Raw genomic sequence first — 26,819 nt, forward strand, 5'->3', positions numbered from 1 at the left:
GAAACTTGGAGGAAAGGTGGGGAGTTTCGGGCGGGTTTTCCCGGTTTGCCTTCAGCTGTCAAGCGATGCAGCGATGGGAGATGGTCCTGGGGAAGCCCTGGGGGGAAAGTCTCACCTCTGTGGGTTTCAGGTTCAGGAAGGGCTTTCTCCTGAATGATGCTGAGGTCGCGGCGGGGATGTTGCTGTGGGCACATCTCGCCTTGTAACCTGAGGATAAGAGCGCCCCTTGTCAGCGAAGAGCCGTTCTTCAGTAACGTTTTGGATCAAGCCAGCGCAGGAAGGTCCATTCCATAAGCTGACGGGCCTCTTCAGCGGCTCTCACCCATCTTTGGACCAGCTCCAAATCATTTCATTCTGCACGCGTTTCCAAAAGCGGTGAAATGAACAAATGTCTATGGAGATTCTCAGTCATGGTGGTCCCAAAGCTGCTTTTTTCCAAGAGGCAACTGGACCAATGGTGAAATTCATTTTTTTTTTACTACTGGTTCTGTGGGCTTGGCTTGGTGGGTGTGACAGGGGAAGGATACTTCAAAATCTCCATTCCCTCCCCATTCCTGGAACCAGCCAGAGGTTTCTGGTTCTCCAGAACCTGTCAAAACCGGCTGAATTTCACCCCTGATCTGGACTTTCTTGGAAGCTTCTTGGATGAGAAGTGAAAGGTCTTCAAAGAAAAACAAGGAAGTCCAGTAGCCGTTTGAAAAAAAGCACCTTTGGGATGAAATGAAGACTTGCTTCCCGTCTTTTGTTAGTTGTTCAATAGCCTTAGAGAAGCTTTGGGACTTATTCCCCCTTCCTTAATCCTTGCAGAGTTCCCAAAGAAGGCAGACACCCTTAATAAATATTATTCCCCCTAACCAGCAACACACATTGTGAGCTTTCTAAATTTACTTTGCAGCTCAGAAGAACTTGTGGAGTTGGGTTAACTAATTGTCCTCACTGTTGCTGGGTACCATGAATAATATAGGGATCTTTGTTGATGTTAGTTGCGAAGTCGTGTCCAACCCATTGTGACCCCATGGACAACATTCCCCCAGGTCTTCCTGTCATCTACCATCCTCTGGAGTCCATTTAAGCTCACGCCTACTGCTTCGGTAACTCCATCCAGCCACCTCATTCTCTGTCTTCCCCTTCTTCTCGTCCTCAATCTTTCCCAGCATTAGGCTTTTCTCCAGGGAGTCCTTCCTTCTCATTAGGTGGCCAAAGTACTTGAGTTCAATCTTCAGGATCTGGACTTCTAAAGAGCAGTCAGGGTTGATCTCCTCTAGGACTGACCGGTTTGACCAACTTGCAGTCCAAGGGACTCACAGGAGTCTTCTCCAGCGCCATGGCTCAAAAGCCTCAATTCTTTGGTGCTCAGCCTTCCTTAAGGTCCAACTTTCACAAACATCCATTGCAACTGAGAAAACCATCACTTTGACTATATGCACTTTTGTTGGTAGGGTGATGCCTCTGCTTTTTAGTATGCTGTCTAGATTTGCCATAACTTTCCTCCTTAGGAGGGTCTTTTAATTTCTTGGCTGCAGTCCCCATCTGCGGTGATCTTGGAGCCCAGGAAAATAAAATCTGTCACTACCTCCATTTCTTTCCCATCTATTTGCCAGGAATTGAGAGGGTCAGATGCCACGATCTTAGTTTTCTTAATGTTGAGCTTCAAGCCAACTCTCCTTCTTCACCCGCATCAAGAGGCTCTTTAGTTCCTCTTCACTTTCTGCCATTAGGGTGGTATCATCTGTATATCTGAAGGGATCTCTGAGTGTAAATGTATCTAATAAGATAATCTTTCTTCGGGGGAACTGGGAGAATGGCTGTTCTAATCAAAATCCATTAATTCAATTGGAGTCTGGATAAGTTAGTTTACTTCACAGGATCAGCTGATGCAAAAACTGGTTGAACACCAGCTTTTTGGTGTGAGGCATGAAATTTAATATAGTACAAGCAACATTTTTAGTACTCTTACATATTTGAAATGGAGGAGGAGGGAGGTAAATGAAATCCCAATTTAGGACAGTCACTTAAGGTGCATCAGAGAAAAATCCAATCCCATTGTTTCATCCTATAACTGAAAAACGTTTAATGGGTGCAAGCAGCAAATTGGGTCTTGCATTCAGTTAAAGGTAAAAGTTCCCCTCACACATACGTGCTAGTTGTTCCCGACTCCAGGGGGCGGTGCTCATCTCCGTTTTAAAGCCAAAGAGCCAGCGCTGTCCGAAGACATCTCCGTGGTCATGTGGCCGACATGACTAAACGCCGAAGGAGCACGGAACACTGTTACCTTCCCACCAAAGGTGGCTCCTATTTTTCAACTTGCATTTTTACATGCTTTTGAACTGCTAGTTTGGCAGAAGCTGGGACAAGTTAACGGGAGCTCATTCCGTTACGCGGTGCTAGGGATTCAAATCACTGAACTGCCGACCTGTCTGATCGACAATCTGATCAATAGTAAGGGATCTAGAAAGGAGTTACTTGTTTCTGGTAAGGCAACACAACAATCATGGTCTAATATTTGAAAGGAAGCCCTGGGAAATCTGAGCAGGGAGCAGAATGCAGCTAAAGGGAGAACATTTGGATAGCAAAATAAATTGCTTGAAGAGGTGGTGGGGTTTCATCAGATATATAGAGAGGCTGGGCAATTTGTAGCAGCTACCAGTACTTGAAGATGGTATAAAACTCTAAGAAAATACCTAGCACCTTCCAGATATTGAATTTAAAAAAATTGAATACAAGGGCTGTGTTCTCCCAATTTGTTAAACCATGGTTTACTAAACTAGGTCTTCACACATATTCACACAATTCACTGAACCACAAATGCCCCATGTACATTTGCACGAGACAAGCCACAAAGCTGCCAAAGCTTGCATGTTGAACACTCCTCTTCCCATGCATTAAGAAGAAATTAATTTAATATATAATTTGATAATAAATAAATAAATATTAAAATCATTATATTATCTTTATTCTGGCTTTGCTATGCTGTGAAACTAATGCTTTGTTTCTCAACAGGGATGTTTGTGTGTGTGGGGGGGAATTACATTCCTGCTGCAGTCAGAGCCTTGAACTGTGTGTGTGTGTTTTTTTTTACTTAGTAGTTGCCTGTAAAATACTCCAGTATTTTCCTTATGCAGCTGCTTTACATGCATCAAAAGGCAGGTGTTTATGCAGACCTGCAACACTGAAGTTCTTTGTAAAATTCAGAGTTTACTTATTGACAGCAGAGAAGCCTGTGCCAGCCTCTCATAAATAATAACCCTTGGAACAGAAATGGCCAAATATGTTTTGCAGATTGCATCTAGGGGGGCCTATGTTTCCTCCAACAAAGAGTTCACAGTGCCAAGGTCAGGATTAAAAGATAGCTGGAGTTCTTCTGCCATTGTGCACTCAAGTGAAGGGTCTGCTCTAGGACATTAAACCTCCCCCAACCAGCAACCTTTTGTGGTCCGCTAGCGGCCAGTGAGAAGGTTGGGGAGGAACATGGGCCAGTCCTGGAGTCTGGAGAAGGCTCCGTGTCGGAGGCAGAGAGGGGGCCAGAGCCATATGCCAGTTATCAGCTGCCTTCAGACATCCCATCAGATCGCATAGAGCGGGCCTCCTCCGTATTCCATCCGCCAGTCAGTGCCGACTGGCGACCACCCGGAGGAGAGCCTTCTCAGTTGCTGCTCCGACGCTATGGAACAATCTCCCCGTGGAGATCCGTACCCTGACCACAGTCCAGGCCTTCCGCACAGCCCTCAAGACCTGGCTAGCCCGTCAGGCCTGGGGATAATTTTCTTGCCCCTCCCGAATGCTGAGTGAATGTTGTGTTTTAGCACTTTTTGTTATTTCACTTTTCTTTTTGTTGTATTTGTCTTTCACTCCCCTTCCCTCATTATTGTAAGCCGCCCTGAGTCCCCTCAGGGAAAAGGGCGGCCTATAAATGTTAAATAAAATACAAAAAAAAATACAAAAAAAAAATAAATCAGTGAGGCGGACGAACAGCTGGAGCCTGTTCCCAGTGTGCGCATGCAGAGTTGCCAGACGAAGGGAACAGCTAAAGAACAGGGGTCGACTTGGGAGGAAGGCCACAGATGGATGGTGAATGACCCCTCCCAGAGGAAATAAAAGGGGAGTGAAAGGCGAGTGGAGTTTGCAGGAGGCAATTAATTTGCTTAATTGGTTTGTGACTCTCTGAGACTCCTTGCCAAGTTTTGCAAAAATCGGCCTGGCAGTTCTCCAAGTCAGATACGGTCTGTGACTGTAAATCCTCCCTTGAAAGACTTCACTGGATGTGAATGAGCAGAATTCACAATCAATTAATCAAAGGGTTTTTTGTGGGGACAAGGAGTTTGCTTCATGCTCTTGGGAAGCCTAGGTCAGAAGACAACCAGCTTAGGCAGGATAGGAAATCCTTTGATAGCCAGAAACCACAATTAACATTTTTGGAGAGATTGGGGGGGGGGGGGGGGAACCACAATTTTTTTGGTTGCCGTGACTCAGAATGCTAGGAAACGGTGCCATTGGAGAGAGAACTCCAGGAGTGTGGCCCCAAGACAAAATATATGGGTTAATACCTAGACCCAACACAGGAAACACTTGGCCAAAATTTTTAGTCCCTAAAGGACCAAAGCATTTGACTGCCACTAAGCTGGAATGAAACTCTTGTGTAAAATCAAACACAACTAAACCCAGAATAGCCAACACAGGGCAGAATACAAAATGATCCCAAAAGAGATGCTCTTTCTAAAATGGAGATTAGCGATTTAAATTTCCCTGTTTGATTCCAACAGCAACATCATTAAGCCGCCATGCTTCCATATTGCAACAAAATAGTATCTCAAGTGAAAGCTTCTCTCTTCCTTTGGCAGATACCAACAGAAATATTTGGTTATGCCAGGGGTCGGCAACCCATGGCTCTGGAGCCGCATGTGGCTCTTTCATTCCCTTGGCTGCGGCTCCCTGTCACGGGTCAGCTCCACAATTGGTAGAGCTTTCGATTAGGACAGGTAGAGGAAAAAGGATGCTTCACTAGGAGGAGACTCTATGGTGGGGAAACCGGATTTCCGGTCGGCTCCAGAATTGAATGGGGAGCTTCTGGTTAGGACCTTTGTGGCTCTTTGAGTGTTTAAGGTTGCCGACCCCTGGGTTATGCATTCTCCATTTACAGTACAGTGATTAAGAAAAAGCAATACAATAATTGGCAATCTCTATTCCATGCATCCTTTATTCCATTACAACCACTGTTGTTGCGTTCTGGCAACAAATACACAAACCATAATCAATTGCAATCTGTTTGTACAACAATCAAAGGCTTACAGTACATTTAAGGCCGTTAAACTTGGGGACAAAACTTTAGGCCTTTTAGTGTAATGATTTAAAGAGTGTTTTGCATATTCTGTGCAATTCCAGTGTCAGAATGAAAAAAAAATTCCCCAAAGAAACAAACAAACAAAAAAAAAGGACCAGTTTCAATGAAAGAGTTAGGCAAATTCATCAAAAAACGAATGTGCAATTTGTTAGTTGTTCTGGTAATCTTATAAAACCTTTTAATAGCAAAGCAAGGCAGGGATAAAAACTTATAACAAAACATACTCATATGCCAGAATTTGTTAACTAGACTTAAATTTTATAAATCGCCAGCAGTTATGCATTAACGGAAACCCACTTATATACAATATATTTTTTTTGAAAAAAAAAAACCTTTAAAATGAATGCAAGTCACACATGTAACTGCCAAAGCTGGCTCTTATTTAAGATTTGAGAACATTATTTTAGGAATGGGATTAGTAAATTTGTACATTTCTTCCAGTTTTTATTGTTTTTAAAAGAATTCATGTCCGTGTAGTTATTATAACTTTCCAAGTATTTCATTTTGTAAATTTGCAAAAAAAAAGACAATTGAAATGCTGCTCAAGAATTGCTTCAGCGTACCAACACTGTGGGCATTCTCCAGAAATTTTTCATTCAACATTATTAGTTAGGAAGGAAAAGTCACCCCAAATGCTCCCCTAAGAAACACAATGAAAAATCACCACAAAATTCCTTTCCGGTTACAATAACGACAGTTTAAAAATGTGACATGGGAAATGCTCCGAGACTGAAGCTGTGATCCAGGTCCTTTGCATTCCAGATCATGGGAAGATTTTAAAAAGAGGGAGAGAGAGGGGGGGTAGGGGGAGAAAAAGAAAATCCCTATACATACAGATATCTAAGACGAGCTACCTGAAGGGCAGGATAGGAAAATGTGGAAATATTATCCTGCTCTTAAGATTAAATAGTGTCCTCACGTTCATCCAATGTCCTTCTACATCGCCAGCGCTTCTAGTGTAAGGAAAAGTACAAAATATTGTGTGGGTTACAGTAGTGGCCATTAGAATAGCTTCCTGATATAAAAAAGGGAGACAGTCAAGACTTGATTGGATCTCGCCCTATCCAAAGGGCTTTTTTCTTCATAGTATAAAGCTATGACAGTTAATCCAGTTAATGCATGTGCAAAAACAGGTAAATTCTTCTATTCACAGTTAAATGAGGTAAAAAATAAAAAAATAAAAAGCAAAGGGAAAAAATGAAAGGGAAAAAAAGTATATCAAGTACTGTAGGTGTCTTCAAGAATTAGGAAGTTCGTGAGATATGAACTGTTTTAGTCGTTCTAGGTATTGTGCATAAAGCTCTATGTCATTGTGGCCAGCCCCTTCCACCCAAAGGGGCTCCACAGCCCGGGGGCATCGCTCATACATTGCCAAACCGTGGGAAAAATCGATGACTTCGTCTTCAGTACCATGGATCACCAAAACGGGAGAGGTGACTTTTGAAATCTTGTCAATGCTGAGGAAAGAAGCACAAAGGTAAATTACGTTATTAAAGAGGGTGCAACATTCAGTCATATTGGTTGTTCCTTGAAACTTTTTGTTCAGGAACCTTAAGGCAGTGTTTCTCAACCTTGGCAACTTGAAGATGTCCGGACTTCAACTCCCAGAATTCCCCAGCCAGCGAATGCTGGCTGGGGAATTCTGGGAGTTGAAGTCCGGACATCTTCAAGTTGCCAAGGTTGAGAAACACTGCCTTAAGGATTCTAAAGAAGAAGGCCATATGTACAAGGATAATAATGAACATAAGCATACCTGATAGTTGATTGGTGGAATTATGCACGATTGAAAATAGTGATATACAAATATAGATTGGTAAAAAAAAAAAAATTCTATCACATGGGGATTATATAAAGGTATATACTGTTATCAAATAGACAATCAAGAATGTAAGGGAATGATGATTTATTGGGAAAAAAATAATACTAATCGCAATTGAACATATACTGTACAATGAAAGTGAGGTATTTAGTTATTATACTAGATGAAAAATCTGAGATGGTAAATGTTATCCGAGAATATGGATGTTAAAACACCTGTAACCAAACGACATGCTGTATGTGATGATGTTCTTTTTGTTTTTTATTGTTGCGTGTATGTGTTGTCTATGTAATAAAAATAAAAAAATTATATTATAAAAAAAAGAAGAAGAAGAAGGCCATCAGCCACTGGCCTGAATTTCTTAAAAAAAGAGGAAGCCATCCGTTCTACGGAGAGATTCAGTAGCAAAAGCACTAGACGGGTATCAAAGCATCCTTTTCAAACAACTAGATCAGGGGCCCGGGACCCACTACCAAGCTGTGGCTTGTTTGAAAACGGACCGCAGGAGAAAAGGACAACTGCGTATTATACGCGAAGCCTCCGCTCATACGAGCAGAGGGCAAGCTCCATTTGCGTGAAAGGAGCTTCGCGCGCGAGCACAACACACCCTCCGCTCTCGTGGGAAGCGCCATTCGTGCGAGTGGAGGGCATGTGTGCGCACCACTCGCCCAAATGGAGCTGTGCACGTGTGCCTTGATCTTGAAAAAAAGTTCAGAGAAGAGCAATTAAGATGATCAAAAGCCTGAAGACTAAAATATATGAAGGACGGCGGCAGGATCTGGGTTTGGCTAGTCTAGAGAAAAGAAGGACTGGGGGGGACATGATAGCAGTATTCCCATATTTGAGGGGCTGCCACAAAGAAGAGGGGGTCAGATTATTCTCCAAGGCACCAGAAGGCAGGGCAAGAAACAATGGTTGGAAACTGATCAAAGAGAGAAGCAATCTGGAATTGAGGAGAAACTTCCTAACAATGAAGCCAATTAACCAGTGCAATAGCTTGCTTTTGGAAGTTGTGGGTGCTTCATCACTGGAAGTTTTTAAGAAGCAATTAGACAGCCACTTATCTGAAATTGTATAGGGTTCCCCTGCTTGAGCAGGGGGCTGAACTAGAAGACCTCCAAGGTCCCTTCCAGCTCTGTTCTATTCCATTCTAAAGCCTGCCACTCCTCTCCTCCTCTTACTCACTGCCATGCGGGGGCCCCCAGCTGGAAAGGTAGGGGACTGCTGAACTAGAGGACAGCATAGGCCAGCTGATGCTCTGGTACCTGAGAACCTTTTTGACATTTGTGCATCTCCCACTATTGAACTGCTACTCTCAGCATCCTCCTCCCTAGGCTACACTTGTTACAGTCACTGGTGTTAACGTCCAGCAGCATCTGGAGAATCAGAATTCCCTTCTGCCTGAGAACATATCCCCACTTTCCATGTTTGGAAAGTGGATCGTTTGGATGAAAAGATATCAATAGATATCGTAAGGTAAAGGTTCCCCTCGCACATATGTGCTACTTGTTCCCGACTCTAGGGGGCGGTGCTCATCTCCGTTTCAAAGCCAAAGAGCCAGCGCTGTCCAAAGATGTCTCCATGGTCATGTGGCTGGCATGACTAAATGCCCAAAGGGCACAGAACACTGTTACCTTCCCACCAAAGGTGGCTCCTGTTTTTCTACTTGCATTTTTACGTGCTTTTGAACTGCTAGGTTGGCAGAAGCTGGGACAAGTACAGGAGCTCACTCCGTTACGCAGCGCTAGGGATTCGAACTGCCAAACTTTCTGATCGACAAGCTCAGCATCTTAGCCATTGAGTCACTGCATCCCTTATAGATATCGTATGCAGACTAAATTTAAAAAAAAATAGGAACTGGAAAATGTTATGTAAATGTTTGCACTTGGGCTCCTCCATAATTGATAGTGTCTGATAAAGGACATTCCCCTAGAAGCTGCCTTCAAGGAATTAACAAAGCTGTCCATGTACTGCAATGAGATCAGTCTGGCATGTTTCAGGGGAAAATATTTTGCTTTACTGTAAATATCTGGTGGGCCCGCAGGAATAAAGCAGCAAAAACTAGCAGATAGGAGGTAGGCAGAAGGAGACTTCCTTATGACAGCCAGATGGGCTTTTCCAGCTGTCGGACCCCAACGTATTTCGAATCTTCTTTCTTGCTGAAAAGAAGAATAGTCTTGAGAATCCAAAAGAGAAGGAAGCTGAGGGAGCCTGATGGCAGCCCTGCCTGTCTGTGAAATTCTGTTTTCTGTAGTTATAATTTTTGTTTTGTTTTTCCCAACTGTCCAACGTTTGTACTGCCAATTCTATGAAAACTTTCTAAATGGCATTTTCAAACTTGCCCATTTCCTCTCACCAGGAAGAACAATGCACAACCAGTTTGTGCTTAGTTGCTAATCAGCTTTACATATTTTGCAGAGAACAGACTCATTTCACAACCACTTAAGTCTAATATCACACTCCCACTCCAAGCTCTAGGTAATCACCCCAAAGATCAGATTTATTTCAGAAAGAATGGAATTTAGCTATTTTTTCCCCCTCTAATTCTGTCCAGCTCTGCTGTGCTGCTATTCTGTTAGAGAATAAGAGACCCCAGATTATTATTATTACCCCTTTCACGATTTACAATGTACTTATAAGTTTTTTTTCTTTACGGCTACACATGGAATGTAACTGTTATTTAATGAATGATGCTTCCCACCAATGGAATTCTGCACATACCTTGGGAAAGCATCAAAGCAGTATGTTTTTCTGGTGTCAGGGAAAGCTACCCTCAATCCAGACATCAAAGGTGAATGAAGGATCACAGCTGCACACTCGTACCGAGATGCCAGGTCTACTGTTGGAACAGTTCCAATACTCTGTCCATACAGAATGATGTTTTCAGGACTGACACCATACCTGCAAAGGGAAAGCAAAGTAGATCAGATATGTGCCTTATTTTTTAAAAAGTCATTTATTCCTTTTTGGTAACCCATTTTTTTAGATTTTTAGAAAAAAAGACCAACTTTTTTTTTTTTAGATATAAGATATATACTAAACACACTGTCAAATCCTGGGTTGGTTTTGTACAGTTTTGGGATATGTATTATTGATATGGCTTTATATATAGTTCATATGCAACACATGAATTACACTTGGGGTATGATAATGGGAAATATACAAGGAAAGACAAAAAGCACAAATTTATCAACCAAGTTATCTTTTTGGCCTTAATTCTGTATATCTGGACAGTAACTACCACTATATTTCTCTGTCAGAGAAATATGTTTCACATGTTGCTATATTCCTAGCGTTTAATAAATTTTCTTAATACTTTCTATTTCAGCTAGATATCAATATTTCAGGATAGCCAATGCCAAGTTCCTCATGTAGGAAGATGATGTTAGGAGAGGTTGGGGCGCAGAAGGGAAGCCAGGAAACACGAATGAAAGAGGGCAATTAATTATTATACATCATTTGATCAAATATCTACCACACCAGGCTTCCCCAGGCCTAGGCATGAAACTCTTCTGAGTTCTTTACAAGGGCACTCGGTGGATCTGAACGATCATTTATTTCTGCCTCAGTTTCCCTGCTTCTAAAGTGGGAAAACCTGCTTATTTCAAAATGGCTGGTATGAAGACGCTACGGCATTCATCGTAAAGTGTATATGACTATGGCATGATTGATTTTGGTGCATGCATAAGATAATGACATAGTTATACTTAAAGCATTAAAAGGTAAAGGTAAAGGTTCTCCTTGCACATATGTGCTAATCATTCCCAACTCTAGGGGGCGGTGCTCATCTCCATTTCAAAGCCGAAGAGCCAGCGCTGTCTGAAGATGTCTCCGTGGTCATGTGGCCAGCATGACTAAATGTGGAAGGCGCATGGAAAGCTGTTCCCTTCCCACCAAAGGTGGCTCCCATTTTTCTACTTCCATTTTTACATGCTGTCGAACTGCTAGGTTGGTAGAAACTGGGGCAAGTAACGGGAGCTCACTCCGTTATGCGGCGCTAGGGATTCGAACCGCTGAACTGCCGACCTTTTTGATTGACAAGCTCAGCATTTTAGCCACGCGGCCACCGTGTCCCCTTTATCTAAAGCATTACTCAAGCATATTTGCCTTGCAGTATAGGTTTTGGGCTGTCTGAGTTAAGTCCCTAGTAGTTCGGCTTTAGAGTGCCCCATGCATTTTAAAGGCGAGTTGTGGATTCACTCTTAAAAAATATTTTCTTTGAAGGAAAAAGGGAGGGGGGAAACGTCTCTAAGAAAACAGAAAAGATGTGGCTTTATGGAACATGCAGAATAAAATTTATGAGCAAACTGCTCCTGGACAGATGATCTCTTACAAAAAAAAAATCCCTAAAAAGACAGGATGCCAAGCGCATGCTTGGAGGAAGGGAGTAGAAAAGATGGACACAGTGGAAAGATACAGGGTTGAAAAGGTAAAAGTTTAGTACATTTTGGGACCGGCTGACAGCATACTTGCATTCTGAAATAAAAACACAGTGTCCACATAGATGAACCAAGGTACACCAGAAATGACAGGTCCAGCTTTTCCCAAACCAATTTAAACACAGCAAGAGTTTAAGACCACAATGGCATTGCTTTTAAAAAAATAAAACTGTGTGAAAGAAGGGGGGGGGGGACGTCAGATCTGCAACAACATTTATTCATAAACTGTAAACAAGTATCTGCGCTCCTGTGAGAGGCAATTTGTTATGACAGAACTACTAATGTACCAATCTGGTATGTTCTGATACACAAAAAATGCCAAGAAAAGAAGATTTCAATTTTTCCCCTCTCCTTTTACAGTTCAGGATCAGATAAACAAGCATCCAACTCTTTGCCTCTTGTTGTCCAATAATCAGCCTTTTGTGAGGGGTTTTTTTTGGGGGGGGGGGAAGGAGGAAGTGGATGCATATATAAAAACATAGCTCTTAAGCTAGAAGAAGAACCAGACTGATGCTTCAACAGCACTGGGTTTGCTGCCTTGCAAGCTATTATTCACCCCCAAAAGAAGATCCTTCTCCAACAATATTGGGGTGATCTTTTCTAACTTACAGAAATATTTTAGAATGTGAAATTCTGAAAAACTCCCCCCTCCCCGAAATTGTACCAAAACAAATCACATAAAGAGCCGTGGTTGTGCAGTGGTTACAATGCAGTACTGCAGGCTAATTCTGCTGCTTGCCAGCTGTGTGCAGTTCGATCCTGAACTGTCTCAAAACATTTAAACTTTGCAATATATTTTCTCATCCTTTTTGCTGGATTTGAAGCATACTTTATACCCCAATTGGCTTATTAGTTCTCTTTTTGCCCAGATCCCTGAGAATATAAGAGCCGTGGTGGTGCAGCAGTTAGAATGCTGACTGCCAGCAGTTCGAGTCTCACTGGCTCAAGGTTGATTCAGCCTTCTATCCTTCCAAGATGGGTAAAATGAGGGACCAAATTGTTGGGGGCGAGAGGCTGACTCTGTAAACTGCTCAGAGAGCTGTAAAGCAGCGTATAAGTCTAAATAATATTGCTATTCCTGTTCCCGTTACTCCTCTCCTTTTCTGAAAAGCACACAAATTAGGATTTTTATTACCATGCTACCTTTTTAATTCCATAAAGATTCCAAGGCAGCTTAAATAAAAACCCCTTGGGACTTGCTCCATCTGTCCTTTTGCAAATACGGCTCTGGGATAGTGTTACCCTTCACCAATCTGGAACATTAGTAAGAGAACAAATATTACATTGGCTTTTCCAATATGGTTCTTTGTGCAAACTGTTACTCAAAGCTAGTTGCCTCTTACTCTCTGAATTCCCAGGTTATTTTTCTATAGAAAAGGGTTGCATTGAGTTCAATGCAACTGCCGCTTCTTACACCAACTGCTAACATTGGTACCCAGTACTATTGGACTTCTTCAAATAAGAGAATTCTTTGCAAAGCCTGGCATAAAATTTTGCAATGGATAAGTTTAAACACAAAGCCTGGGTTTTCAAGTTACAACCATAAACACTTGCACAATGTTTTCTTTTTTTTAAAAATCATTCCGGTTTGTTCAGAAAAACTAACTTTTGTACCTACGTTTAATTAGTTGTTATTTAATTGAAGATGTCCTTCAGCAAAGGAAGTATTAGAAATCTCAAGGATTGCTTATCACAAGCAGGGAGCCACTTAAGGAGTCCCTTCACTGACCAAGCAATTAATAATTGAGAAGAAAGCTACATTTCTTTACGGTGTTTTGTTTTAATTGGAGTGATACACAATATCTGTTCAAACTCAAGCTCTGGCGAACAATTCTGCAATAGATACCTATCAGAGGAAGTTCTCCTCCAGGCTCTCTGGGACAGAATACAAGCTGCCCGCCCCCATCTGAATACTTGACAGGCATCTATATTAACAGGAAGCTGTCTTATAAATAAGCACCCACCCGTGATGAGTCAAAATGGCCCCAGGAAACCAGACCATTTAAAAACAACAACAACTATATAACAAATAGTCCTATTCTGGAGATCCAAACCCATCTTCATCCAGACAAATTCACTTAGTGACTTTGGTTAAGTTACTGTCTCTACCAAATCTACCTCAAAGGCTCTCTTTTTGGGGGGAGATAAAATGGAGACACCCCATGTAAACTTCCTACAGCAGTGGGGTGTAGGCTTAACCTTGTGACAACTTTGGTGCTTATGCAATGTATATGCACATAACAACCAATAAGGATTTTTAAGCCACTGTTGTTGAATAGAGTTGATTCTCACATTGTATCTTTTTTTCCCTCCATTGTGGATTAGTGTGTGCACAAAACCAACTGGTATGGTTTATAAAACATGGTGAAGGGCAAACATCGCGAAATAATGCAGCCCAAGGTATAAAAGCCAGACATTAGTTGGTTTATAGGTTTATATCAGAAAGTTGGTTATTGACTTGCGAGAAAAGCATTTTTAAGTTACCGCTGTTTGGTATTTTTTTGAAATCTAGAAGCTATCATTTAACACATGCTAAAGAATTAATATTTTCACTTAAAAGCAAAAAATTAAAAGGGATCACCTTAGCAAAACAAATGTTTTGAAGTATAGCTAACTCAATGTACTTTTGCCTCCTAGCGAATCTGGAAACTAGTATCTTGACTTGAATCACTGTCCAAAGACTTGGATACAATCCTAAGCAATAAATAAAAGCTTGACCATGGGAAAGATTAAACACTGCTGACTTAATCACACAAGGAGTTATTTATTTCAAGACCGTTGAGTTATATCACAGCTTCACACATCATCTAAATCCAATTGGGAAATAAACCAGTGGTTAAGTGCAGGATGTGCGTGAAACAAACCTTCTCTTGCAGCATTGCTCTGATTCTCTATTTCACTTTTTAGAAAGTCTATTGGAATGAAGGCAACCGAGGAAGAAAGAAATTAATCTTTCTCGGCTCAGGATAAGGAGATCCTAGCCTGATCAGACCTCTGAACAATTGCTTTTCTCTGTTATCAGTTACTGAATATTATTTTGCAATTAAAACAGAAAGCTCTGCTCCGCAAAAATTATGCCAGCTCATTGTATCTCAGTTCTCCAACTGAATATGTTCAGTACTTTTATTAAATAGGGCTGTGACTAATAACCTGTGATTATTCTATGGTGAGCACACAGCATGTACCTTTCTGGTTTAGAAAAAACAAACTTATCTGACATTGCACAAAGAATAAAACATTAAGAGCTAAATATGCGTAAATTCATCACAGTTGGAAAGGGAGACACCATGTTCCAAACAGCTTTAGATAGTTCCCATTTATCAGAAATGATAAAAATACAGATGCAAAATGAAAGGATCTCGGTTTCTCATCAGGATAAAGGAATCTGTGTGAATTGGGGGAATTCCCCGATTGGGGGAAAATCGGACCTCAATTTCTTTATGATGGAAGGAATTTCACTCTCTGATCTCAACTGACTTGTCTGAAATGGTGTAGAGTTTCCTGCTTGAGCAGGGGTTGGACTGGAAGACCTCCAAGGTCCCTTCCAACTCTGTTTTCCGTTGTTCATTTCAAAATAGGAGACAGTAAAAATAAAACATCTTTGAGCTGAGCTAAGCTCCAGCTGACTGCAAGAATGGCAACAATACTAACTTGTATATCCCAAACTGAGAGATTGCTATTCAGAGCACAGCCTGTATCCTATGTAAGGTTGGGCATAACTAATACAGGGGGTCCTTGATTTACAATCGTTTGTTTAGCGACAGTTACAATGGAACTGAAAAGAATGCCTTATAGCAGATCTTCATACTTATAACCGCCATAGCATCCCATAAAATTTGGATACTTGGAAACCATATTTATGACTGTTGCAATCTGCCAGGGGTCATGTGATCAGCATTTGCAGGCTTTAGTCAAGCAAAGTAAACCGAGGAAGTCAGATTTACTTAACCACCATGGCAAAAAAAAGGTCATAAAAATGCAGGTCTCATTTGACCAAAGGCTTGCTTAGCAATAGAAATTTGGGTCCTAATTAAGTTGAAGACTACCTGTAATTCCTTCTATTATGCTCAAATGGAGTCATTTCCAGGTAACGAACATAATTTTCATTTCCTCTTCACTGAGATCAGGGAGCTGGAAGAAAATATAAAAGACTTCAACCTCAAAGTTGATTGCTCTCATTGGCCAGTATGGACTTGAACAATCTCCTAACATCTGTCTACAAGACTGCAGTTATTCAATATTAATGTCAAGCCAGACACTAACTGATATACTCACGTTAAACTGCTAAATCCAAAGCACGTTTGCTATCAATCTTCTTTTATATTATACCAGCAACAACCTGCCAAAGATTAAAGTATGCTACCTCAACTTCCTGAATTTCAGAGTTCTCAGCTAACATGATCTTTCATGAAGTCAAAGCCCTAAAACCAACAAATGCCACACTTCCTGATTATTATGGGTTGTGAAAAAGAACTTTGAATTTATTAAAATCTATCTTGGCAAGGGAAGGATTTTTATATGACTGTCCTCATCTATGTATTACAGGTTAAGCAATCTAATAGGTTTGATACTACCTAGTTAGCACAATACAACCATAGCTATATTTTGACTGTCACCATAAAATTGTTGTGTTGTCTAAGAATGCAGAAAACCAAATCTCACAGTAAAGAGATAAATTGCAAAACATCACTATTGTCTTTGTTACCTGACATACAATTAAAGGCTTGTGAGTCCCTGGTAGCAACCTCCCATTTTCAGTTCAATCTGAGACACTCAAGAAAGACTGTGCTTTAAACATCAACTGTTGGGTAGCATTGGCAGTAAGCAGCTTTCTATTTAAGGAGCACAAAGGTCTCTTGTAACTGAATATTTGGGATTGCAACAAAGTCAGCATTGCAAACATGACTGCAAACAAACAACAACAACAAAAAGAATACAATAGTCAACACAGCTGCATCAGTGACAACTCTCATAATCGTTTTGCTCCAAACAAGTACAGTAAAGGTTCCCCTCATACATATGTGCTAGTCGTTCCAGACTCTAGGGGGAGGTGCTCATCTCCGTTTCAAAGCTGAAGAGCCAGCGCTTTCTGAAGACATCTCCGTGGTCATGTGGCCGGCATGACTAAACACCGAAGCTGCACAGAACGTTGTTACCTTCTCACCAAAGGTGGCTCCTATTTTTCTACTTGCATTTTTACCTGCTTTCGAACTGCTAGGTTGGCAGAAGCTGGGGCAAGTTACAGGAGCTCACTCCGTTACGCGGCGCTAAGGATTCAAACCGCTGAACTGCCGACCTTTCTGATCAACAAGCTCAGTGTCTTAGCGCCCCAAAGATGCGATTAAAACTACCTGCCACCGTTTCCTCAGGTATTTTTTGCTCATCTTGTTCATTTACCTTGTTCTTAAAGCCTGCCAAGCTGCATCGATGTCGGCATAGAGGTTTTTTTCCGATGGTTTACCAGTGCTGACTCCATAACCCGAGTAATCATAGGAGAAGACATTGCAGTTGATGCGGGAGCCGAGGCCAATATAGAAGCTGCACATCTGGCCCAGGTCGACAGCATTGCCATGAGAGAAAAGCAGGGTATACCGGCTGGAAGGAGCACAGCGAACGAACATGCACCCGAGCCGATTATCCCGGGCTGTGCGCGAAAAGAAGACTTCAACGGCATCCAGTTCTCGTTGGGAATACTGCCAGTCGGCCCGTTCAGTCAAATGGAGGCTACAGCTGCTGGTCGGCGTCCCCACCGTAGCAGCGCTTTCTTGCTGTTCTAGTTGCATCACAGTGTAGGTGGGTTCCGGGGGCAAAAAAGCCAGTTTGGCCGCTATGCGACTGGGGCAAGGCGGGCAGCAGAAGAGCCAACATAGCTCACCTAGAGAGAAACCGTTCATCCTAGGGCCTTGTTCTGGCATCAGAGACGCTGGATGAAAAAAACCACACCGAGAAAGAGACAGGAAAAGGACTCGGGAGACGATCCCAGAGGAAACGTTGTTTCCCTTCAAGCGACGCAGATCGGAGGCGACCCGTTTCATCAACTCACAGGGATTACACTCTTACAAATTCACACCCAAGAAGTCCATATGGCTTCTAGGAACAACCTGAATGGCCGCCAAGAAACGAAGTCCATCCTCAATTTTTGTTCCTGAAATGCCTCCTCAGCCCCAATAAGGATGGGTTTCCGGGTGTGGCCTTCAGCTGCTGGGCATTCAGCCTCTCTTTTTATCCCACCATGAAGCCTTCTCTTCTGAACTGTCACCTACCCCAGGTACCTAAACCTGGCATGATCGTTACAGACTCCCCCTAAACCCACATGGAAGATGCCCAAGATGCCTTCCTGGCTTATGGAGAGCGCCACTCTATTAATTCTCAGCACCTTTATGGGGCTTTTTTTTTTTGAAAAATGAAATTATGGCAGCCCCTACTCTAAGATTTGATACCCTTCCTCAAGGAAGCCCCCTCTCACAATGAAGGAAGTCCTCTCTCAAAATGAACGAAGCCCCTCTCAAATCACCCCAAATACCCCTCCACGACCCCTTCCTCGCTCTCTTTAACACCTGAAGGCTTCCAATGCTTGGGACTCCCACCTACCTTGTTTGAAACTCTCCCTCTCAGCCTCGGCTACAGCCCTTCCCCCACCCTTTGGCTGTATCCCCTTCCCCTTAAAGTTAGGGAGACCCCCACCCAAGCAGACTCACAAAGGGCCCACCCTGCCAAAAGGAACCCCGCCCCCTAAGCCAGTCTGAGGGGCTTCTCCGCGTTCAAGGCGGCCTTGAGGAAACGGGGGGGGGGGGTAGGGTGGCTCCAAGGGACGGAGCGAGAAGGCCTCGAGAGAAAACCAGGCCCGGATAGTCAGGCGGTCCCTCCTCCTCCTCCCGCGTCCTTCGCCCTCCACGCGGCTGCAGGGGCGTCCCGAGACTTCGGAAGCGGGAAGGAGGCCTAGCCGGCGGCTTCGGAGCAAGACCGGGCCTCCCTTTCGACCTCGTCTTCTTCCTCCCCGGAGTGCCTTTCCCTCCTCCCAATCAAGCGAGGGTTCACTTCCGGATCATGGGCCGCCCCGTTCCCACGGCTGGACCGCGAAAGAGCAGCACTATACAGCGCACCGCCGGAAGAGAGAGAAAAAAAGAGGGGAGGGGGGGAAAGAAAGAGTCCAACCAACCAAACAGAAGAGCGGCTGGGTTTTTTCCCTCCCCATTCTCCGTCTCACCCCTTCTGCGCCTGCGCATTCTCCGCCGCTTTTCGTCCCTTCTCCCTATTATTAACCATAGAGTCCTGCCGCGATTTATTACTGCCCCCTGGACAGGCGCAGCTAAAACTGCTGCTGCTTCAGAACAATCCCGCCCTAGTTTAGCCGGCTTTCGGCACGTGTAGGCAGCCGGTGCGTTAGCTGGTCCTGTTCAGACGACCTCGGCTTCATCCGTGTCTGAAGTTGATCTGTGCAGACTGACATGGGAGAAATCCCCACTTTGTCCAAGAGAGAGGGGGTTGCTTCTGAATAGACTTGTTTGGCATTACAAAAGTCCTGACCTCAGCCTTAAGCAAAACACGAATAGGGATAGGGATAGCATAGCATAGAAGAAGGAATAGGATAGGATAGGATAGGATAGGATAGGATAGGATAGGATAGGATAGGATAGGATAGGATAGGATAGGATAGAAGGAATTGAATTGAATTCTGTATTGGCCAAGTGTCTTCTGTGCATAAGCTCTCAATATACATAAAAGACATGCGTGATAAATCATGATCATAGTCATCATAGAGATAAATCATAGGATACTAAATAAGCAATCAACATAAATCATAGTAGGAAACAGAAACAATATAAATCATAGAGATATAAGCAACAAAGCTATAGTCATAAACAGAAAAGGAGATAGGTAAAATGAAAGATGAGAAGAATAGATTACAGCCTTACTAAATAGTTTGACAGTGTTGGGGACACTTTCTATTGGGTTACGTTATTCTATATGTTCAGTATTATAGCTCAAATTTGCTTCCAAGTTAGTTGGACTAGGATGATAGATCAGGTTGTTAGTTTGATTTTTATATCCTGCAAGCAGGGCCGGATTTTCCTATAGGCTAAATAGGCTTCAGCCTAGGGCCTCAAGATCAAGAGGGGCCTACATTCAAATGGTTAGCAAAATTAAAATTACACTATTCTAAAAACAGTGAACACTAAAACACTGAACCGAAAATAAGGAGAAATTCTACGCATATGACTAATAAACAAACATAAAAATGTATTGGTTAAGATCCAGCGCCGCGGCAGTTGGGGAGCCCGCCCACGTTCCTGGCACCGGCGATCGGGCGAGAGGCACGGCCGCTCCCAGTAGCCGCCCCGTCGACGCGGAGCCCACCAGCGGCCAGGCAGGTGAGGGCGAGGGGGCCGAGCCGGGCAGCTGAGCGCAGCAGGGGAGGCGGCTGGCCTCGCTGCCTTTGCCGTAGAGCAGAGCCGCCCTCCGTCGGGAGGCCAGCTATATATATTGATATATATTGATATATATCACAGTAATGATGTATTTTATTGTCTCTCATGCAATTTACAAACTTAAAAATGGGAGGTGAAAGGGCCTCATAAGTGGAATAGCCTAGGGCCTCTTTTCATCTAAATCCGGCCCTGCCTGCAAGTCTCAATCCATTTTCTCAAATTAAGGTTACTGCTACTTCAAGAACACAATGCTGTTGTAAGGACATCAGTAATAAAATCCCAGCGCTTCTTTTATAGATGATAGTGTCGTGATTCTTAACACACTTCCACCCGATGAGTAGCTGGTGGCTTTACTTGTTCTGTTCTTTCACTGGAGACCTTGAAATGGAAATACTGGATTTTCTTGTATAGTAAGGAAGGATGTTACTCTGTCTCCCCCCCCCCCTCCACCTGGAAATTGGATGTATTGAAGGCGCCAAAACCAACTTTCATAAAAGAAGAATTGACGCACCGAAATTAGGCAAGCAAATCAGCTAAACCAACAGCGTGCTAAGAAGAGCTTTGGCTGATATCACAATATAAGGAAATTACTCAGCCTGATTCTGCAAAAAAAATTTAAAAAAAAATAAAGTTCTATTGGTTTCCCACATCCTGACAAGAGCTATCTCCATAGGGTAGGGCTTGTACAGTAGAGACCATCCACGGAGTAGTTCCTTTGATACATGCCAAGAAAAATGTGAATGCAAAGAAATATCAGTAAATTGCCTTTTTAGACTGCCAATTTTACTTCTGCAACAACCCTGATGATCCCATTAGGATTACTCTGCCTTGCTGCTAACATCAGCATTTAAGGAAAAAAGGTCATGGGAGGAAATACAGAAAAGGGGTTGTTTTTTTAAAACCCCACCCATCCTTTCCCCAATGGAACAATTTCCTTTGAGCGATGCCGTAAGCCCCAGGGTGCGTTTCCTGCCATTTCCTCCTTCATTGTTTTCTTAAACTTATCCTACAGTTGCTCATGATTATTCTGCGCCATCATCAGCTCAAGACCTTCCATTCAGATATCAACTCTTCTTGAATGAACAACCATTGCCTTGTTGGAAATATCAACACTGGAGCTTCCTTTCGCCTAGAAATTTGAGAGCAAATTTGCCTGGTCAACCTACAGATACATCTCAAGGCGATAGGCTAGACTGAAAACTTGAAAAAAATATTGTGAAAGAGAGGGAGGGAGAGAGAGAGAGATCCAGATGGATGGAGAGTCAAAGCAGGTGGTAATTCTTATGCAAACAATGATTGACCCTGAAAATATAATGAGGGTTAAACATGGTTAATATTTTAAGGTTTTTGGTGCTCTCTTAAACTTGGCTGTTTTCTTGCAGACGTTTCTTTACCCAACTAGGTAAAATCACCAGTGCTGGAAAGGACTGTGTTTTGCTCTCTGTTTATATACAAATGGCTTCCCCATCAGTCCCATATAATATTTGTCGCAATACTTATATGAGAGGCAATCAAAAAATATCAAGGCTGTAGACTAGATTAAAAGTTAAAGGTTTCCCTCGCACATATGTGCTAGTCATTCCCGATTCTAGGGGTGTGTGTGCTCATCTCCATTTCAAAGCTGAAGAGCCAGCGCTGTCCGAAGACGTCTCCGTGGTCATGTGGCCGGCATGACTAAACTCCGAAGGTGCACAGAACGTTGTTACCTTCCCACCAAAGTGATCCCTATTTTTTTACTTGCATTTTTACATACTTTCGAACTGCTGGGTTGGCAGAAGCTGGGGCAAGTAATGGGACTCACTCCATTACGCGACACTAGGGATTCGAACTGTCAACCTTTCTGAACAATAAACTCAGCGTCTTAGCTACTGAGCCACTGCATCCCCGTAGACTAGATTAGGAAACTGAAATAAGGGAAGGACAATCCACTCTGTATTGTTGGAAAGAAATATCAACAACAATGGCAAGCAGTTATTATGAAATGAGAATTGAAAAATCTTCACCTTCATCTCTAAGCAGAATTAGTGAAGAGCAGATAGATTTTTTTAGTTATTTCTATGATTTTAATAAAAAAATATCGACAGACTATAGATTGTGGTTCATATAACACTCTAAGTAATATTTTGCAGGGTTGGGCAGCATATAGATTTAATCAACTTGAGAGACCGCCTCCTGCCAATTACCTCCCTTCGACCTATTAGATCGCCCAGATTGGGCCTCCTCCGAGTTCCATCCGCCAGTCAGTACCGACTGGCGACTACGCGGAGGAGAGCCTTCTCAGTAGCAGCTCCGACCCTTTGGAACGATCTCCCCGTGGAGATTCGTACCCTCACCACCGTCCAGACCTTCCGCACAGCCCTTAAGATCTGGCTATCCCGTCAGGCCTGGGGATAAAGATTTTAATCCGCCCCACCCGAATGTTGAATGAATGTTGTGTTTTATTATTTTATTTCTATTTTTACTCACGTATTGTCTTATGTTTTGTCTTGCACTCCCCCTCCTATGAATTGTAAGCCGCCCTGAGTCCCCTCAGGGAAAAGGGCGGCCTATAAATAATAAATAAAATCTAAAAATCTAAAAAATCAATTACTATTGTTTGGTGTGAAACTAGGAAATGGTGGCTTATTTGATAATCATGTTCAAAGCAATGCAGGCTTGGATAATGTGTGAAGCTTGTTACAGGATAAATTCACTTTTATTCTACTGTTGGTTGAATGTGTATGAAATACTAAGCCTAAAATGGACAATTCAAAGAACTTACTAAATTGCGTGAACCCTTTTAATTTCTTTGACAGAAAGTGTTACACATATTCTTTAGCCATTATTTTATGGTACATCATTCTGGAAACAAAATTGTAGGGAACACAATTACAGTAACATCTGTGTGCATTATAAAAATGGTAAAATCAATTTAGCTTGTTTTAAAATGAAACAGATTTCTTCTGGGAAAAGGCAAAATTAAGGAAAACGTAAATACTGTATTCTTCTAAACCTGGAAAATTATTCCCACAAATTTGCAGATATAGCAATGTTTCTATTAAATGGTAGGCGCATCCTCGTTTCCACAAAGGCCACTCTGGAGTTTTAATTTCTGAAAACAAAATTGTGGGGAATACAGCATTTACAGTAAAATCTGTGTCTGTCATAAAATATGGTATACCATAATCGGTGTAGCTTGCTTTAAAATGAAACAGGTTTCCTGTCCCTTTTTCTTTTTTTCTGTACACAGAGCATGCTGTTATTGGTTTAACTTTTTGTTGTAATGTTATAGATCTTGATACGTGCATTATTTCAATGCAGGTATCAACGTAGTAATACTGAAAATACGTTTTTTTCCTGTTTCTTCTGGTGAAAGGTAAAATTGGGCAAAATGCAAATATTATTTCAGAAATTATTCATACGTATTAGTAGATACAGCGCAGCATTTTTTTTTTTAATCAAACTGTATGTACATCCTTATTTCGCAAAGTCAACTACCCAATTTTTCTACATTAAATTATAAAAATAAGTGTAGCACTTGGAGGAAAAGCGGAAGGCTATGATTCAGCAGGATCAGAGCAATTTAGCTTGAGTAATTTCCTGGCCTACAACGAGCCTTAAATCGCAATTTCTACTTATTCAGTACTTGGGAAGTGATCATACTCATGTTGCTTTAATTATCGTGTTACTGTGCCTTTTCTATGAGATAGTAGCTGTATTCCAGAAATTCCCACCCGGACGCATTGTACTCTTTCAACTCAAATACGTATGCAGTGTTTTTATTAACTGGTTTTTTTAAAAAGACATTTTTTTTTTTTGCCAATTCCATTTTCTGCCAGTTTCTAACTTTCCCAACCTTTTCATTGACCAATATCCATTTGAGTGACCCAGTAGAAGCCTGTAAAAGGAAATTAAGACTGTCTTCAAAGAATTAGCATCCTAATCGTATTTCTTTCAAGGGATTTTATTTATTTATTTTTGGTCCATTGTTCTGACACTTAAAGTTCAGAAACTGAATGCAGGTTTACAGGGGTTTTGATAACATGAAATGACTAGTTCTAAATGCAATTTTTCTTAGGATGCCTTCAGATATGAAATGTATTATGTAATTCTGTTCTCTCATATAATGTGATCAAAGCAGGGGTGGGTTTCAACCGGTTCGCGGCGGTCCCTGCGAACCGGTTGGTCGGCGAACCCGGAAGTAAGTAACTTCCGGGAACGGCGAAGGGCCCACGCGCCCGCGCTCCTTACCCGGTTTTGACGAGTTCTGCGCTTCCACGCATGCGCAGGATGCATACAGCGCCTGCGCGATCCTCCAGGAGCAGCTGGAGCATCGCACAGACGCTAGTACGCATGCTTGCACCGCACGCGTGCACGAGGACGCCGCCGGCCCCGTTCCAACCGAACCGGTTGGAACCGGGCGAGAAACCCACCCCTGGATCAAAGGTACAGATTACAACATCTGCATTTATCTTGAGTTCTTCTACTACCCCTTCTGCTTCTATCTTCCTACTACTTAAAGCACCCTGCTCCAGAGGTATTATTAAGCTGGTTCTCTCCGGTTTGGGCAAACTGGAAGCGGCGGCTGCGGAAGGCAGGTTCCCTCCCAGCCAGTGGTGGGTTGCTTATCCCATTCCAACCGGTTCGGTTGGAAGGGGGCCGGCGGCGTCCTCGGGCACACGCGCAGTTCACGCAGGTGTCGTAGCGCCTGCGCAATGCTCCAGCTGCTCGTGGAGAATCGCGCAGACGCTGTATGTGCCATGTGCCTACGTCGAAGCGCAGAAGCCTTCAAAGTAAGGAGCACGGGTGGGCGGGTGGGCCCTTCGCCATTCCCAGAAGTTACTTACTTCCGGGTTCGCCGACCAACCAGTTTGCGGGGACCGCCGCGAACCGGTTGAAACGCACCCGTTCCCAACCTCCTCACTGTCTTGAGTCTGCACCAGCTCTACTGGCCGCTGATGGGCCACAACACAACTCACATTTGTAGGTTAGCACAGTGTGACTCAAGTCGTTCCTTGTTTTTGGAGGCTAATTTTGCTTTCATGTTACCACCAATACTCACCTATCAATGCTGGGAACAGAGGAAGTCACCATGCAGTTATCTGGAGCTATCCCAGTACTTTGTAGGCAGGGTTTGTCCCAGTTCAGAGAAGGATTTTCAGAATTACACAACTCTTAACTAACTGAGCCTCGAGGCCAAGGAAGGAAGCTTTCTTAGAACATGGTGAATTAGAAAAGCTGGAGGTTGTCTCCAAATGGGCAGCTGTCAGGGTACATTTAGATCCAAGTGGGAGAAAAAAGGGGAAAAGGTCTCGAGTTTTGTTGATTTTTCGTGTTATTATTGTTATTTCTTTTCCAGCTTGGATCTTTATTTCCCTGTAGGTCTTTTGGCAGGGCAGGCTAAGTGTGGAGATGAAAGGAAGAGAAAAATCAAGATTTTTCTTTTACAATGTGAAAAAAAAATTGTATTTTTAAAAAATCTTTAATATATTTACACAGCTGCTCAGCTACTGTTTCAAATACTTTCTCGTGAAGCAATATCTGGTGACCGGCATCATTGGGGAAGGAACGCCATGGAAAAAGAACCTGGGACAGAACTGGGAAACTACCAGTTTTCCAATACATCTGCCTGAAGGACCATGTGACAATCTATCAGTAAAGGAAAAAGAGGTTGTGACCCAGTAGGGGAAAGCTGGATTTGAAAGTCTCATCTGACATTCTGGTGAGCCAATATACTGGTAATGTTGTGATGCCTTTTGGGAAATCAAATTGGTATTTTCAGTCACAACAAAACATTTCCCGAAAATAAGACAGGTTCTTATTTTCTTTTGACCCTCGAAATAAGCGCTTGGCCTTATTTTCAGGGAGATCTTATTAGTTTTGAGGTGCAGGAGGCAGTGAGCGTGGTCACCTCATGGCTGCTGCTGTGTTGCCCATCGCTGGACCTGCTGTCCTTCTTGCAGCTGTCATTAGTGTGACAGAAGGGGCGCGGTGGCTAGGGTTGCGGAAGAAGCTGTAAGGTGTGGGGTGCATGGGGCATGTTCCCCCCATCCCTCCCCTCCTCACCTCATGTTGTTTGCGTGGCAAGCAATCAGAAAAAATGGCGGGGACCAGCTGAGCATGCGTTTAAAGTTTTTTTGGGGGAGGTCTTATTTTCGGAGGAGGGATTATTTTAGCCCATGTGCTCAAAAGCCCAATTGGGCTTATTATCCAGGGAGGTCTTATTTGCAAGGAAACAAAGTAGTTGAACAAAGCAAAGGGCCAGCTGTGATGATTCCACCAAAAAATGTTCCTGGAAAGAGGATATATTGAAAGTATTGAGATTTTTTTAAAAAAAGCTTTTTCTTCACTCAATATCTCATGAACATTGTTTCCTATTTAGCCTCACCTGTTTGAACATGAAATTGAACTGCCTAAGTCCATGGGGATGGATATCATTTTGGCAAGAAATTTAAAAAAAACACCACCCTACAGTTCTCCAAATATTGGATTCTAGCTCCATCAGCCATTGCCTTTACGAATGATAAGGCTGTTGGGGGACTTGCAATGGAGAACACCTCGGCTGACAATTTTGTGGTTGAAAGAGGAAATGTGGAGCCAGCTGTTTTGCCAACCCTTTCTCATGGTGGTTGCTTAGCTCCAGCAACTGCTTCCCGTTGGGGTCCTAAGGAGCCCAGGCAGGCAGGCAAGGAGTGAGTGGGAAGGGGGGGTGAGTAGAAGCTGACGAGGCGCCCCTTGACGCGAGTGACATTGAGTTGGCCACACCCATCCAGTCACATGACCACCTAGCCACGCCCACCCAGCCGGTCATTAGG

The 26,819-nt window shown here is 42.9% G+C and overlaps 1 protein-coding gene across 1 annotated transcript; it reads right to left on the reverse strand.

Annotated features, from left to right (window-relative positions):
- Positions 1–5,167: 5,167 nt before the first annotated feature.
- Positions 5,168–18,227, reverse strand: ABHD17C (abhydrolase domain containing 17C, depalmitoylase). The gene is made up of 3 exons (XM_014067396.2): positions 16,994–18,227; positions 9,879–10,058; positions 5,168–6,795 (listed from the first exon to the last, which is right to left on the reverse strand). Exons 1-3 carry the CDS (start codon positions 17,629–17,631, stop codon positions 6,576–6,578), a joined length of 1,038 nt encoding a protein of 345 aa, XP_013922871.1. The 5' UTR covers positions 17,632–18,227; the 3' UTR covers positions 5,168–6,575.
- Positions 18,228–26,819: the final 8,592 nt, after the last annotated feature.

This window comes from Thamnophis sirtalis, unplaced genomic scaffold, assembly GCF_051295495.1.
Source record: "Thamnophis sirtalis isolate CommonGarterSnake01/CBP01778 unplaced genomic scaffold, rThaSir2_p1.2 scaffold_2, whole genome shotgun sequence".
Classification (NCBI taxonomy): Eukaryota; Metazoa; Chordata; class Lepidosauria; order Squamata; family Natricidae; genus Thamnophis; species Thamnophis sirtalis.